Raw genomic sequence first — 16,119 nt, forward strand, 5'->3', positions numbered from 1 at the left:
ACCCTGTTTCCAAATAAAGTATGTTTCCAAATAAAGTATAAAATAGGTGTGTGAGTATAGCCTGGAGGTAGAAAGCCCCTGGGTTTCACCACCAAAAAAATTTAAAAACACCAACCCCCCCAAAAACAAACTTCCAAAACCCCCACAACCCTCTGAAACTTAGTACGTCCCTATTTCAAAAATAAAGAATAAAAAATAGGGCAGGAGGTGTAGCTCAGAGGTAGAATGTCCCTGGGTTCTATCCCCAGTACAGCAAACAAACAAAAAACACCAAAAATCAAAAAACAAAAAACTACACTGCATGACATGTAACAGATACTCAATAAACAGGGATAAATGACAAAATTAGGATATTGGATTAGGAACAAGATGGCTTCCTTCAAGAGTTTGGGACTAAATAAAAATTTTTTTCCGGTTCAAGTCACTTTATTGAAGGGCTCGGAGGCAGGGAAGAGGGGCTGAGGAAGCGCCGCAGTGCAGTGACCTCCGTTGTCCTTGGCAGGCCTGGATCTGCCATCTTCGAAAGCGGACTAAATCAAATTTAAAGTTGTCAAGGTAAATTATCCTATGGTACTAATATTATTTTAGTTCATACATATACTTTAGACATGCTGATATTTTTCTTAAAAGTACAGTTTCTAGAGCACTTCCATTTAGACTAAACAGCCTGAACATTGATTCAGATGTGTTCACCAACACCCAATGCCTGAGGCTACACCTGCATAAGAAAAAACAACCTCTTTTAGCACCACATTTGATTCCATAACTACAGGATTTTAGTGTCTACAAAAGTGTAACAGGCATAAATAACACTAAACAAAACAAGCATACAATGTACTTTAATAAATTAACTTTATTTAAGTCACATAGTGTACTTCTGCTATACTTACCGTGTCCCATATCTGAAGCTTTATCTGTTTTCCATCAATTGTTATCATTCGAGCACCGAACTCTACACCTGAATAGAACAGAAAATGATTTGTCAAGTAATCTAGCTGAATTATATTTCACGTTCAAGGATTAAAATGTAGAATGTTTATTTCCAGGATGCACTATGCTATGCAATATATAGATCATCTTTAACAGTTACTGTTCTTATAAAATATATAAGCTAAGGCAGAGGTGCTAATAAGATATAAGTTAAAGGTATACTTAAATTATTAAAATACTGTGGTCTGGCATAATCAATGTCATGAAGCCAACTGTGGTCTTTATGCTTTAAAGCCTTTAACAAAAACAACTAAAAAGTAATTCAAAAGCCATAATTATTACTATTGAATATTAAAATCTATTTAAAATTACATTAGTATGGTATAAAAATCACTAAAAGGTAAATAAACTTCAAGATCATAATCCTGGTTCCCAGACTATGAAAAAATCTCCATATCTGTTCACAAGATTATAACCAGTTTAAACATACTTTCAGACATTGCTGTGATTACTGACACAAGCAGAAATACACATATGGGAGAATATAAGTGCTATTGTGTAATTTGCTTTTCATTTAATATGTCGGAGACAATATCCCACATCACAATCATCTTTGCAAACCAATACACATAAAATTTTATCATTACTTTTGTCTGTATAATATTCCTTTGCATACAGATCATTTACTAAATTGATGTTCTATGAACCGGGTATGGCGGTGCACACTTGTAATCCCAACATTTAGGAGGCTGAGACAGGAAGATCACAGGTAACAGACATGCTTAGCTACTTAGTGAGACCCTTTGCAAGTCAGGGAGACCCTTTTTCAAAATAAAGAATAAAATGCAGGGCTGGGAGTACAGCTTGGAGGTAGAAAACCCCTGGGTTCCATCTCCAGTACCACACACACAAAAAAAGGGTGCTCTATTGCTATGAATTTAGGTCATTTCCAAGTTTTCACTAAATAGTAAATGCTGAAATGAACTTTCTGCATACATTGTCCGACTTATTACAATTTTAAGACATTATAGAAAGCAGAACTATACAGGTCAAAGGGAATATAGACTTTGTGCTTAAAAGTTTACTTCTTTGTCTTTTTTACTTGCATTTATCATCTGTTTAAGAAAATACTCTTGCAAAAGTATTACTCAGGAGAAAGATAGGAGATAATTTTATAACAGCAAACAGATGAGACTTCTGAAAATAGTCTATCACTTATGTCAAATCATTACTGCATGAAGTATGTCCTATCAATATTTAGATTAGAATCAAGGAGGGAAAATACGCATAGTCTCCAGAAACCAGATGTTACGTTATCCTGGCAGAAAAATAGCTTAGTTGAGTTTCCAGGGAAAAGCAAACTGCCTACTGTCAGAATTCCATTTCTGCATGCCCTATAATTCCTCCAACTGTGATAAGTATGAGATAGAAAGATTATTTGTCTTTTCAGGATATAAAACTAGGTGTGGTCTTTAATTTTTTTTAATTTTAATTTTATTTATACGTGAATCATATTGAAATTGTACACATTTAGACTGTGCTTGGTGCCACCCCTTTTCCCCTCCCAACAATGAGTGTCCAGGGCAACCATGCTATGCTATATTCATATATATTCGGGTGTAGCTCCTCCATTAATCAACCTCAGCCTTCTTCTTCTCCTATCCTTCCATTTTAGCTTTGCTGAGATTTCCCCTCCAGTATCTGGAGTCCCTATGGTATCTACAATGCTCCCTACTTTGGGCATATTAGAGAAAAACCTTTGTCCCTTCGCTTTCTGTACTTGGTTGATCGCACTTAACATAATGTTCTCCAGACATCTTGCGAATGGCATGATTTTGTTCTTCTTTATAGCTGAATAGAATTCCATTGTGTGTATTTCTCATAATTTTGCAATCCATTCATATGTTGATGGAGAACTAGGTTGGTTCCATATTTTGGCTATTACAAATTGTGCTACTATGAACATAGGTATGCATATGTTACTGTAGTTCTTTGATTTCAACCCCTTTTGAAAAATACCCAGGAGTGGTAGAGCTGGACCATATAGTGGATCTATTCCCAGTTTTCTAAGAAATCTCCACACTGATCTCCATAGCCGCTGAAATAGTTTGCACTCCCATCAACAGTGTAAAAGAGCTCCTCTTTCCCCACATCCTCACCAGCATTTGTTGTTATTTGATTTCTTTATGCTTGCCACTCTGATTGGGGTTGGAAGGAATCTCAGCGTAGTTTTGATTTGCATCTCCCTGATGGCTAATGATGTAGAACATCTTTTTATATATCTACTGGCCATCTGTATCCCTTCTTTTGTGAAGTGTCTATTCAGTTCAGTTGCCCATTTCTTGATTGGGTTATTTGTTTTGCTGGTGTAGAGTCTTTTGAGATCTTTGTATATTCTGGATATTAGCCCTCTATCCAAGTGGTGGCTGGTAAAGATCCTCTCCCATCTAAAATCTAAAATCTATTTAGATTTTAATACTTATTCCATCCTAAGAAACAATCAGTACCAAGAAACGAATGGTGATATACATGTTTCTCAGGCTCAGAAATATTGGAAACCAAGAGAAAAATAGACCAGGAATCATAATGTACTAGTATTAAGATGCAAAATTATGCAATTGTACAACATAAAACCATTAGTGTTCATATATCTACTAAGCTCTATACAGATATACATATCTGTTCTAAGTCATTGAATGGGGACACACACAGAACCACCATCCACCAATGGCACAAAAATGAAAGCACTCGTGGAAAGAAATCAGTGGTTTATTACATTTTTTTGAAAGAGCTACTTCTATCTAAAAGGAGAAAATTCTTCTTGTCAGCAAAGTACTTGACGCAGCAGAAACCTTCCTATGAACCTATTGTTTGCATTCACAAATGAGAGAGAGAGAGAGAGAGAGAGAGAGAGAGAGAGAGAGAGAGATTGATTGATTCTATTTTTCTTTCTGCCCATTCCCAGGCCCAATTCCTGAGACAACTGCAGATACCCTAGCACAGTCCCTTTTGCTTAACTGAGTCGAGTATGTTTTTCTCTTTATTCAAAGTAGGTAAAAGCACCTCTAAAAATATCAATTTTTAAGAAAACCAGTCATTTGAAAATCAATGTTTTGAAAGCAAGAAAGTATTATATGATTGATGATTTAATTTCATTTCTCAATAGGGTGAGGACAGAGAACTATTTTTAAAAAGAGGTAATGACCAGTTAAAAAGCTAAATAATACAGTAATGCAACATTATTTCTTAGACGTGAGGTAGAAAATGGTAGTAAGAAATACACATTTCAAAAAGAAAAATTCGCCGGGCATGGTGGCGCATGCTTGTAATCCCCACACTTGGGAGGCTGAGACAGGAGTATTGCATGGGTTAGAAGCCAGCCTCAGCTACTTAGTGAGGCTTTCAGCAACTTAGTGAGACCCTGTTTCCAAATAAAATATAAAAAAGGTCTGGGAGTATAGCCCAGAGGTAGAAAGCCTCTGGGTTCTACCCCCAGTACCACCACCAAAAAAAAAAAAAAAAACCTCACAGGCATTGATTACTGAAAAACCATAACTTATTTTCCTATCAAACATAACAAAAGTAGCCTTCAATTTCAGCTTCAGAAAATTAGCTCTTCCCATTTACCTCTTAACTGGGTCCAATATAGATCTTACTCTTATGTTTTATGAGGCAAAAGAAAATATTAAAACCAAAAGTATCCTGTAAGTCTCAGAAGCAAATACAAAAGACAAAACCTCATTTCTTTTCTGGATTGTTAAACATTTTAAGTCTTTTTTCCTCTTAAGTGTGAGAATCCCATTTAGAAAAATGTCCTTATCTTTTTTTATAAGCTAAACCATCATCCCCTATGCTCTCGAGACTCTTTTCCAGATACATTTTCAGTTAATGGCCAATTTGGCAGCCAGAGAAATTATCAGTGGAGCCAAAGTCAAGACCTCATTTACCTGACACTGTCAGAGAGTGATGCTTAGTTTTCTCATTCAGGTTATTCACTTCCAAATATCTGGAACAAAATGCTTGGGATATAAATACACATTTTCTAATTGTCTCAAGATTATTATCATCCTTACAAAGTAATTATACCATTTACTGAGCACTCATCATCAATACCTTCTACTTGTATGACCCTGGGCAAGTTATTGAACCCTTCCCGTGTCTTAGTTTCCTCACCTCTTAAATGGTATTTCCAATACCTACTTCATGAGGTTTTATCTCTTAGATTAAAAGGGCTGTTACACAGAAAACAGAATAGTGTCTGACACACAGCAAGTATTTAGTATGTCAGATATTATTATTCCGTATTATACAACAGAATTTCTAAAACCACATCCCGCCTAATAATGACAGCTTCAGTAAGAAAGGGACACCTGTCAAGAGCCAGGAGATTGTGGAGATACAGAATGTGGCACCTCCTGCAGGAGAGGCTGGGGCAGGAATATTCAGGCCTTCTTATAATGCCAAGGCCAGAACCTTCAGGCTGCTAGGTACAAGAGGGTGATGTCAAAGCAAAAAGCAGAGGTGAATTTAAACAAATAGCCAGGTCCAACCTTCCTTAGACCATTGTGGGGATGTACTGGCTTCTATCCCCTACTGCTGTTACCTAGATACCACAGAAGTTCAAGTTGGAGACTTCTGGGAAGATGTCTTGATTTTTCCTAACTCTAGAAACAAAAGAAAACTACATATAAAAAGTAATGTCCTTAATTTTCTACTGAAGCAAAAAAGCAAGCACCAAATTTAATAGTAAAACACTAGAGGAAATTAAATTACAATGAAAAAATATATAAATGTCCTCAACTTGAAATTCTAGCAATTTTGTCAAAAAATTTAAGATCATGTTGGTCGTGGTAGAACACATTTGTAATCCCAGTAATGGGGAGGCTGAGACAGGAGGATCACAGGTTGGCAGCAAGCCTTCGAAACTTAGGCCCTGTTTCAAAATAAAAACTAAAATAGGGCTAAGGGTATAGCTCATAGGTAGAATGCCCCTCGTTTCAACTCTCAAGCATCAAAAACAAAACAAAATTATAAAAATAAAATATATATGTTAACTAAAGAAAATTATCAATATATTTGGCAGAAAAAAAACCAGCAGAAGGGACAAAGAAGTAACAGAAAAGTCAAGAACAAAGAAGTGATTCTTAAATATTCAAAAATCATCAGCCACATCAAAAATTAAAAAAGCTAAAAAGTACTCAGGTGTGGTAAAGCATGCCTGTAATCTCAGTAATTGAGAGGCTTACAGGAGGACTGTAAGTTCGAGGACAGCTTCAATAACTTAGTGAGACCTTATTTCAAAATAAAAAGGGCTGGGGGTGTAGCTCAAGAGGCAGAATGACCCTGGATTCAATTCCCAGGAACAAAACCCTGAAAATTAAGATCACAATTATTTCTCGTCTTTCTGATCCACAAATTTTAAAGCTATACCAGATGAAGGGTGAGAGAAGTGGGTAGTTCAGGACATATTAAGTTTGAGATGCCTACAAGAGAAGCCTACTAGACATCCAAGAGAAAAGCTGGTGAATATGCAGCTGGATAGGTACATGGTGGGGACTGTAGTGGGTTCAAGAAAGTATAGGTGGAAAGAAATTAAAGATTAAAAATATGGACAATTCTGAGGAATTTTGCTAAAATGAGAGAAAGGGATTGAAAGGTAAAGTAAGAAAAACACCATAAAAAAGGGGAAAACAGCATCAAAATAAGAAAAACAGCCATCAAAAAGGGCAAAATTAAAGAGGTTTAGAGAAAAAAGAATTGCTAAGGTGTCCATGAGTAGGCTCTGGCTATGAGCTAAAAGTTCTCTATAGTAGTCAGGAGAAGGCTAAGTTATTGGCATAACATAGGTAGGTTAGGTAGGTCTATGTGGTGGTGGGAACCTGAGAAAAAGCTCTTCTAGCAGGGAATGGTGGCGCATGCTTGTAATTCAAGCATTTGGGAGGCTGAGACAGAAGGATCTCAGATTCATGACAGCTGCAGCTACTTAATGAGACCCTTTGCAACTCAGTGAGACCCTATTTCAAAATAAAGAATAATAAAAAAAAATAGGGCTGGGGGTGTAGCTCAGAGGTAGAATGCCCTCTGTGCATTTAAAGGTAAGTAACTTGCCTTTACTTTCTGAGGGAAACAGAAACCAAAGTTATCAACAGACAGTAAAAATAGGAAAGGTGCTATATGTTTGGAGAATAAGAAGGTACAATATAATTTTACAAAAAAAACCAGAGAACAATGGGCTGGAAATAAAGTACAAGTGTCAGGTAATATTAAAGTTTCTCTTCAAATTAGTGCCCAACAAATTAAAAACAGATTGGTTAGCATGCTCCTCTGTTTTTCTCCAGCCACATCTCCTTTTACACATGCAGGCATGGAGTACAAATAACTTAGCTATAGAAAAAATTTTTTTTTTGTGGTACTGGGGGTGGAACCCAGAGGCTTTCTACCTCCAGTCTATACTCCCAGACCTATTTTATATTTTATTTGGAAACAGGGTCTCACTAAGTTGCTGAAAGCCTCAATAAGTAGCTGAGGCCGGCTTTGGACCTGTGTGATCCTCCTGTCTCAGCCTCCCAAGCGCGGGGATTACAAGTGTGCACCACCACGCCCAGCTAGCTATAGAATTTGATGAAGCAAGAGAACTGAGATGTATGCAGGGATTGTACATACATAGGTTTATAATGACACAGTATTTAGAGTTAAAGGTTGGTAGGCAGGGAAATAAGAGGACAAATGGGGGTGAGAATAAAACAATGGTACAATCAATGAATTATAGATCTATGGGATAAAAAAATGCTAGCATTCATAATTACAGGGAGTGAGCTAGAAGATGGGAGAGAGAGCACCAAAAAGCCAGCTGTCTGAAAGTAAAATCCCAGAGTGGCTCCTGATATTGGCAATACAAATGTCTTGGCTGTTGTGGGGGACTACATAGCTAAGGTTGGGAGAAGGCAGTCACTGGAGATTAGGAAGGAAAGAAACTGGAGACCAAAATGTGTGTGGGTCCATGCACGTGGACAGACAGATGGTACAGAATGTATTTCTAGCTGGATAATCAGTATTTAAAAGAAAGTGTTCTAATACTTCTCAAACTTTATAGCACATATGAATTACTTGGGAGATTCTGTTAAAATGCACATCATTAATTAGTAGGAGTGTGTACGCGCGTGTGCATACTGCGAATTGAGCCTGGGGCCCTGTGTGTGCTAGGCAAGTATTCTGCCACTGAACCACATCTATAGTCTTTGAGTAGATTCTTTAATAAGCTGTCACGTGATACTGATGATGTGTCCAAAAAGCCATTTATAAATGGCTTCTTTGATGTATATTTTATAATTCCCACTGAGATAAAGTATAAGGAATATTTTATAGTCCTTACTAAACTTTTATGATCTTTCATTTCTTCTTTTCTATTATATAATACTTTCTTGGTCATGACCCAACCTTTAAATTTGTCACCATCTATTCATCAGGCAAAGGCAAGTATGCAGCAGAATCAAGATACTGTCTACATCTATCTTAGCTAACAGCCCAACAATTCTTTTAAAATTATGTGCTGATGATCTGCTATTTTTATGTCTCAAAAATAAACTGCTGTGATGGGTGTCAAAAAAATGTTAGCCGGGCACGGGGTACACGTTTGTAATCCCAGCATTCGGGAGGCTGAGACCTGAGGATTGCAGTTCACGGACAGCCTCAGCTACTTAGTGAGGCCCTCCGCAACTTAGTGAGACCCTGTTTCAAAATAAAGATTAAAAAAATAGGGCAGGGAGTGTAGCTTGGGGGTTGAATGTCCCTGGGTTCCATCCCTAGACCCTTAAAAAAAAAGAAAAGTTAAAGGGGCCATATGTAGAAGTAGAAACAGTAATTAACATTTTTTGCTTGTTCTGCTGGCCTGCTTTCTTAGAATGCAGTCTGAGTGTACTACATGTACATTCCGAGTGTACTACCTAAGCTGTTAATGGTAGGAAGGGGTATCAGAAAGAACAACTGGGTCAGTCTTTACTTCTTAAAGTGCTCTGCTGTGGAAAAAATGTACTTATCAACATCAACAGTGAACAGTAAGCATCTTAATATTTTGAGAATAGTTCTATGATCCTGAATAGTCATTTGCTTTGGAAAAAATTATGAATTTCTGAAACATTTTAATTTGAGGCCATTTACATTTCTTGACTAACAGCATCTACATAGTGAATTTATTAAGTACATATGCATTTGATTTATAGAATCTGAAATAAAATCCCAGTTTAAGAAAGGAAATCTGGCATGGTGGCACACACTTGTAATCCCAGTATTTGGGAGGCTGAGACAGGAGAATACAGGCCAACCTCAGCTATTTAGTGAGGCTCTCCATACTTAGTGAGATCTTTTTTCAAAATAAAAAATAAAAAATATGGCTGGGGGTATAGCTCAGCAGTAGAATGCCTCTGGGTTCAATCCCTAGTACGGGGTGGGGGGGGATACATTTCTAGTGGCTAGTGTTTTTGAAATAATGAAATTATTATTTTTAGAGTTGGACTATGTTCTCTAATAGTTATAAGGAAAAATATAATCTACTTTTTAAAGTCCATTGGATGTAGTTTCCCTGAACACAAAGCAGGTACAAGATGGGCTTGCCTATATCCATTCTCTGTAAGATTTACTCTGTCTTTTTTGTTTTGTTTTGTTTTGTTTGGTGGTACTGGGGATGGAACCCTTCTATCTCTGAGCTACACTCCCAGACCTATTTCATATTTTATTTGGAAAAAGGGTCTCTTAAGCCAGCGCAGCTGGCTTCCAACCTGCGCAATCCTCTTGACTCCACCTCCCAAGCGCAGGGATTACAAGCGTGCACCACCATGGCCAGTTACTTTTGTCTTTTTAGGAGTAATGACCCTGATCATAGACAAAGAATGTCTCAAGCATGACCTACTATGGACATCACCATTTACCACTCAAGTTGGTACTGGGCATCATGTTGAAACTGAGTTCTATAAAGTTATTCTACATTGGGTGTTTTCCAGCATTTAAAAAATTTCTTTCTTGCTAGGTGTGGTGGCACACACTTGTAATCCTAGCATTTGGGAGGCTGAGACAGGAGGATCATGGTTCATGGACAGCCTCAGCTACTTAGTGAGGCCCTTTGCAACTCAGTAAGAACCTGTTTCAAAATAAAGAAAAAAAATAGGGCTGGGGGTGTAGCATGGAGGTAGAATGGCCCTGGGTTCTATCCCCGGTACTGCAAAAAAAAAAAAAAAATCTTTCTTTACAGTCAACAAAAATTCCTCATATGCATAAGTATACAAATCTCATTTCCTATAAATTTGGGATACAGTTTGAGGCATGCAAAATTGGTCAGGAAATAACTTCAATAAGAGACATCAAGCAATCAGCATGTACTGAGAAGAAAAGTTTGAGGGTATGAAAAATTACTAAGTATTCAGGGAAGAGGAAGAGGCTAAAATCTGATTGGACATGTTATATTCATGTGTTAGGACAAAGTAGGAGAGAATGAGAAGGCAGGCTGAGGAGAATCTGAAGTTGGGAGTCAGTGACTTGGGAGTCAGTTGGGAGAAGTGACCGTTATAGTAGGCAGAAGTTAAAATGTGATGACTGGTAAGAAAGCTAGGTGTCAGGGCACTTGGGTGGCAGCTATGTGTGATTATTCACCCAAATTGCCACCTATCACTACCAATTTAGTAACCATGCTGTCTGGGCCTGCAGCCAGGGCTGATAAAACGGGTGAGCGGGCCTGAACCCAGCTGAGATTTGAATTCTCTTCCCAGGGAACTTGGAATTGAGTTTAAAAGAATCTCTGCCCTCCTGAATGAGATATGAACTTTGGAGCTATTGTAATGGTTGTTCCTTATCATGGATACAAGGAAACCCAAAACACTGGTTAATAGGGAGAGAGCAAAATGAAGCAGGTATAAAGAAAGAATGAAAGAAAAGGAGGAAAGAATGTGAAACAGAGAGCAAGAATTACTTGTGTTTCTTTACGAGTTCTCACCCTGATTCTGCTTCTTTCCCTCAGTTCCTGTGGGACACACTTTAATATTCTCCTTTGGCTTCAGCTAAGTTAGGTAGATTTTGATATTTACAACCAACTGTCAAGACTAGAGGTGGGTTATCTATCTAGTTAGGGTCTGACCAGAAAAACAGAGACTACACTTAAGTATTTAAAGAAGAGATGAGGAATCAACTCAGAGATTAGTCACAGCAGGGAGCTGCTACCCTTCCTAGGCTGGGAAGACAGTTAGAAACTAGAGTTATCAGAGCTCAGAAGCCAGACCACCAGTGGGTTTGCCAGGCAATAGGCTGAGCTGGAGTAAAAGAAAATGCCAGTCAACCCAGGCTGACAGAGAAAGAGAAAAGGATCCTTGGCTTTTCTTTTCTTTTTGCCTTTTCTTTTCCAGTGTCTGCCATCAGCAAATCTAGAGCAAAGCCAGTTGGCAGTTACATGAGTTACAATTTTCCAAACAACTCTTTTTGGTCTGCTCCCTCATCTCCCTTTCACAAGTGTAGCTTATGCCAATTTCTGACAGCAGGCTCAGACCCATTCTCCACTGAGTGTGCCAAAACAACTCAAAAATTTATATTTAAGACTCAATAAGAAGGACGAACACTTAAATTTTGTATCATTTATAAAGTACAACTGACTAGTTGTCTTAGGACTGAATCATGCCTAAAACTGACTTGCCAAGGTTCTAAACCTTTTGAGCAAAGAGCAAATCCTACACAAAACAAAGCTCATAAAAGTAAGTCATGAGGATCAGCATGAAACAGTATTATCTGGTCCTCTCAGCATTATTGTATACAGTTGAAACTATCAAAATAAAAACAATATGAATATTCTTATTTACGGTAGTTAATTAAGAATTTCAACATTTCTACCACCGAAACTATTAATCGATCCAAATAATCAGATTAATAGGCTTTATCTTTGATTTTATACTTTAAAAACACATACAAAATCAACATGCTGTAAATGGCAAGTTAATATCAAGAGAAAATAAGCAGTGACTGAAGATTCATTAAGCAATCAGTTGAAGAGTAACTAGACCTCCAACTGCCCTTTTTACTTACATTTTTGGGGGGGGGGTGGTACTGAGGTTCCCTGGAAGCCCTTCTACCTCCGGGCTACTCTCCCAGACCTTTTTTTTTTTTTTTTTCATTTTTATTTGGAAACAGGGTCTCCTAAGCCAGCGCACGTGGCTGGCTTTGAACCTGCGCAATCCTCCTGTCTCTGCCTCCCAAGTGCGGGGATTACAAGCGTGCACCACCACGCCCGGCAATATAATCATTTTTAAACTTGAACCTCAAGACAGTATGACTATCTAAAACTTTTCGGTTCTTATTCATTTTGATTTTATAACTGCATACTAATAACAGTATATCTTATCACTTTAAAAATAATAGGTAATATTTATCAATTATTTCTTACCAGTAATTATCTCATTTACTCTTCACAACTGTCTGGTAGTAAGTTTTCTTGGTTAATAATTAAAGGTAAGTTTACAGGATTTACCATACAGCTAGGCACTGTTCCAGCACTTCACATTTATTATTCACCTACTGCTCATAATAATTGTGGGACTAGTACTACTATTATTTTACTTATACACACTCTATCAAGAAAAATGAAACGGAGTTGTGAAGTGGCTTGACCAGAAAATGACAGATACTAGATTTGATTTCTAGCAAGCTGATTGACAGTCTGCTCCTAACATGATGTTATACTGCCTCTCAACTATTTGTTTCATCATGAAATGCAATTGAAATCTTAAATACTAGTGTCTTTTGCACTCTAACCATTTGTGCAAAGTTAGGCAGTATTTATTTATTTATTTATTTATTTATTTATTTATTTATTTATTTATTTATTTATTTATATTTTGTGGCACTGCGGACTGAGCCCGGGGGCATTCTACCTCTGAGCTCTATCCCCAGAGCAATTTTTTAATTCTTTACTTTGAAATGGGGTCTAAGTTGCTAAGGCTGGCCACGAACTCAGATCCTCCTGTTTCAGTCTCCCAATTACTGTGATTACAAGTGTGTACCACCATGACCGGCATAATACTTATTTTTAGTACACTTATTTATAAAAAAGAAGTGGAGCTGGGCATGGTGGTGCATGCTTGTAATACCCGCACTTGGGAGGCGGAGACAGGAGGATCACGCAGGTTCGAAGTCAGCTGTGCTGGCTTAAGAGACTGTTTCCAAATTTTAAAAAAGTATAAAATAGGTCTGGGAGTGTAGCCCGGAGGTAGAAGGGTTTCTAGGAACCCCAGTACCACCACCACCAAAAAAAAAAAAAAAAAAAAAAAAAAAGAAATGGAGACTAAACTATCCAATAACAAATCAAGTTTTAATTGACTTTGGAATCATCACTAATAAAATGGACTCTCTTGCATCTTAAATTTAAACTTATTCAAAACGTGTGTGTGTGTGTGTGTGTGTGTGTGTGTGTGTGTGTGTGTATTGGGGGTTGAACTCAGGGGCATTCTGCCACTGAGCTATGTCCCTACTCTTTTGCTCTTTTTATTTTTTTTGTGTGGTACTAGGGGTGAAACCCAGGGGGCTTTTCTACCTTAGGGCTATACTGCCAGACCTATTTTTATACTTTATTTGGAAACAGGGTCTCACTAAGTTGCTGAGAGCCTAAGTTAGCTGAGGCTGGCTCTGAACCTATGTGATCCTTCTGTCTCAACCTCCCAAGTGCTGGGTACAAGCATGCGCCACCACGCCTGAATGCTCTTTTTATTTTTAAGCAAGGTCTCTCTAAGTTACCAGTGCTGGCCTGGAACTTCAAACTTGTGATCCTCCTGTCTTAGCCTTTCACCTATGTATCACCCATACCTGACTTAAGTATTCAAAACTTTTAATGTTTATTTCTTTTATAAAACTTACCAATAGTGAGGTCATGTACTGGCTGAAACCTCTTGTCTGTGAACTGTAGCAATAAGCATGATTTACCAACACCTGGAAGTTTAAAAAATAAAAATTAAATCAAACTTAGAGAAAATTAAGAAACATTTTATAAAAGCACATGGAAAAATGGCAGCAAGGAGTCTCTGAGTGCTGTGAACAACCTACCATGATTGTTTAGTGCTCTTAACTTATCAAATACTCTTTACTCTTTCTTATTCATTTAACATTTCCACGTGAATGATCGATGTGTCAGCTAACCTCCTAGAAGACAACTTGTCCTCCTAGTATCCTCTATCACATTACCATGCAGTACAATCTTCATGTACTTTTGTTTTTGTGTAACAGTAAAAATATTTAAAATATACCAATTTCCCAATGTTTATTTATCATATGCCCCTATAAACAAAGAAACTAGCCAGCAGTAAGCATTTGGGATCTATTTTTCTAGAAAAAGCTGCCTGTTGTATTCTTGCTAATTCCTTTCATGAGTAATTAATCTGAGTTCCATTCCTATATTCTACTAAAATTAATTTCATTGAGGTCATGAATAACTTCTACATTCCTAAATTCAAAGAAAAATTTTCTACATTCATCCTATTTGTTCTGTAGGGGAACGGAATATTGAATACTACACCTCTTTCCTACTCATTTTCAGGTCTTCTAAGAAACATTTCCTAATCCTCACAATAAACTAAGACTGCTTAACTGATAGCATCCCACACTACACAAAACCCAAAAGGCAGTCATCATTCACTCAAAATCTTTACTAAATGCTAAGTATACACTGCACTAGTGACTTATACCGACATGTTTCCTGCATATAGAACTTACATTCAACCATAGGTGAATCAATTTGGAAAAAAAAAAAGAATACTCACATAATATATATGAATCACAATTCATAATATATATGAATTATGACTATAATTCGAAAAAATAAAGTGCTATTAGAAAAAGTAACAAAAAACTATTTATTTTAAGGGAGATTGAATTCTTGTACCCTTACAACTTTCCACTTTAATGAATCTTTCCCCTCAGGACACAAGCTCAAGTCTACACTCAAACAAACCAACTCCCTTCAAGGTAAGCTCAGTCAGGCCTTGTTCACTCTCAGCAGCCAAAGTAGAAACTAGCACTAAACCACAACCCTAAACCTAAACAGTAAGGCTTAGAAAATTTAAGAAAAACCAAAAAAGTTCAATAAAAAGAATTACCCTGCAAGTTTGGAGAGAAGTCCCTAGATGGCAAAGATTTATTTTTTTGTTTTCTTCAGCAAATAGAAAACCCAAAGCCCACCCTCCACCTTATCTCTGAGCTTTACAAGAGCCAGTCACCTTCATGAAGATTTCTGGATTTTCTCATTAGCTGGATGTGATCTTTGCCATAATGGGCTTATAGATAAGACTTTATTTCTTTTTCTGAAATGACACTTAATATTAACTTTTATCTTACATTCCTAGTTATTTAAAATTTTAAAACTCTTTTATACACAAAGTTCCTTGAAGGCAAGACCTATATTCACCTTTTCATCCTCCAAAGTACCTAGAATGATCCCTTCAGCCAGTAGTTATTAAATATTTGTATAATAAAAAGCAGATGTGTAAATACTATTCTTAAGGCCTTGTGTGGATATTTTGGATATCGTTATCTCTCTATTATTAATAAAAACTATTAATTTTTTTTTGGTGGTACTGGGGGTGGAACCCAGAGGCTTTCTACCTCTGGACTATACTCCCAGACCTATTTTATATTTTTATTTGGAAACAGGGTCTCACTAAGTTGCTGAGAGCCTCACTAAGTAGCTGAGGCTGGCTTCGAACCTGTGCGATCCTCCAGTCTCAGCCTCCCAAGTGCAGGGATTACAAGCGTGTGCCACCATGCCCGGCAAACTATTACATTTAATAGTGATATTCTGAGGGTTCCCACCATGAAGTCACCTTATCTTTTTCCTTTAATCAGAGACCAAGTCACTGCCTAACAATTATAAACAGCACTCATTAAAAATGCAAATTCCTGAAGCTGGACTCCAGAAATTCAGTAGTTCTTTGGTAGAGCCCAAGATTCTAATTAGTAAGTCCTCTAGTGGTGTTGTTCTTGTTTGTTTGTTTGTTTGTTTTGGCGGTATTGGGGATTGAACCCAGGGGCATTCCACCTCTGAGCTACACCGCCAGCCCAATTTTATTTTGAAACAGGGTCTAAGTTGCATCTGAGGGCCTCCACAAGTTGTGGCTGACCTCAAATAGCAATCCTTGCCTCAGCCTCGTGGTTCGTGGACAGCCTCAGCTA

At 37.4% G+C, this 16,119-nt stretch overlaps 1 protein-coding gene across 2 annotated transcripts in view; it reads right to left on the bottom strand.

Annotated features, from left to right (window-relative positions):
* The window catches only part of RAB2A (RAB2A, member RAS oncogene family), a gene marked incomplete at both ends in the record, with an annotated part of 95,471 nt that overhangs the window by 56,824 nt on the left and 22,528 nt on the right, over positions 1-16,119 (bottom strand). The window contains 2 exons of one of the 2 annotated variants that reach the window (XM_080694657.1): positions 891-958; positions 13,813-13,884. In XM_080694657.1, the coding sequence (XP_080550783.1) occupies positions 891-958; positions 13,813-13,884 (140 nt within the window). The remainder of the gene's footprint in view (positions 1-890; positions 959-13,812; positions 13,885-16,119) is intronic. The other variant, XM_080694658.1, reaches the window with a different exon arrangement.

Source organism: Muscardinus avellanarius (assembly GCF_963383645.1).
Source record: "Muscardinus avellanarius genome assembly, chromosome: 4".
NCBI classification, from domain to species: domain Eukaryota; kingdom Metazoa; phylum Chordata; class Mammalia; order Rodentia; family Gliridae; genus Muscardinus; species Muscardinus avellanarius.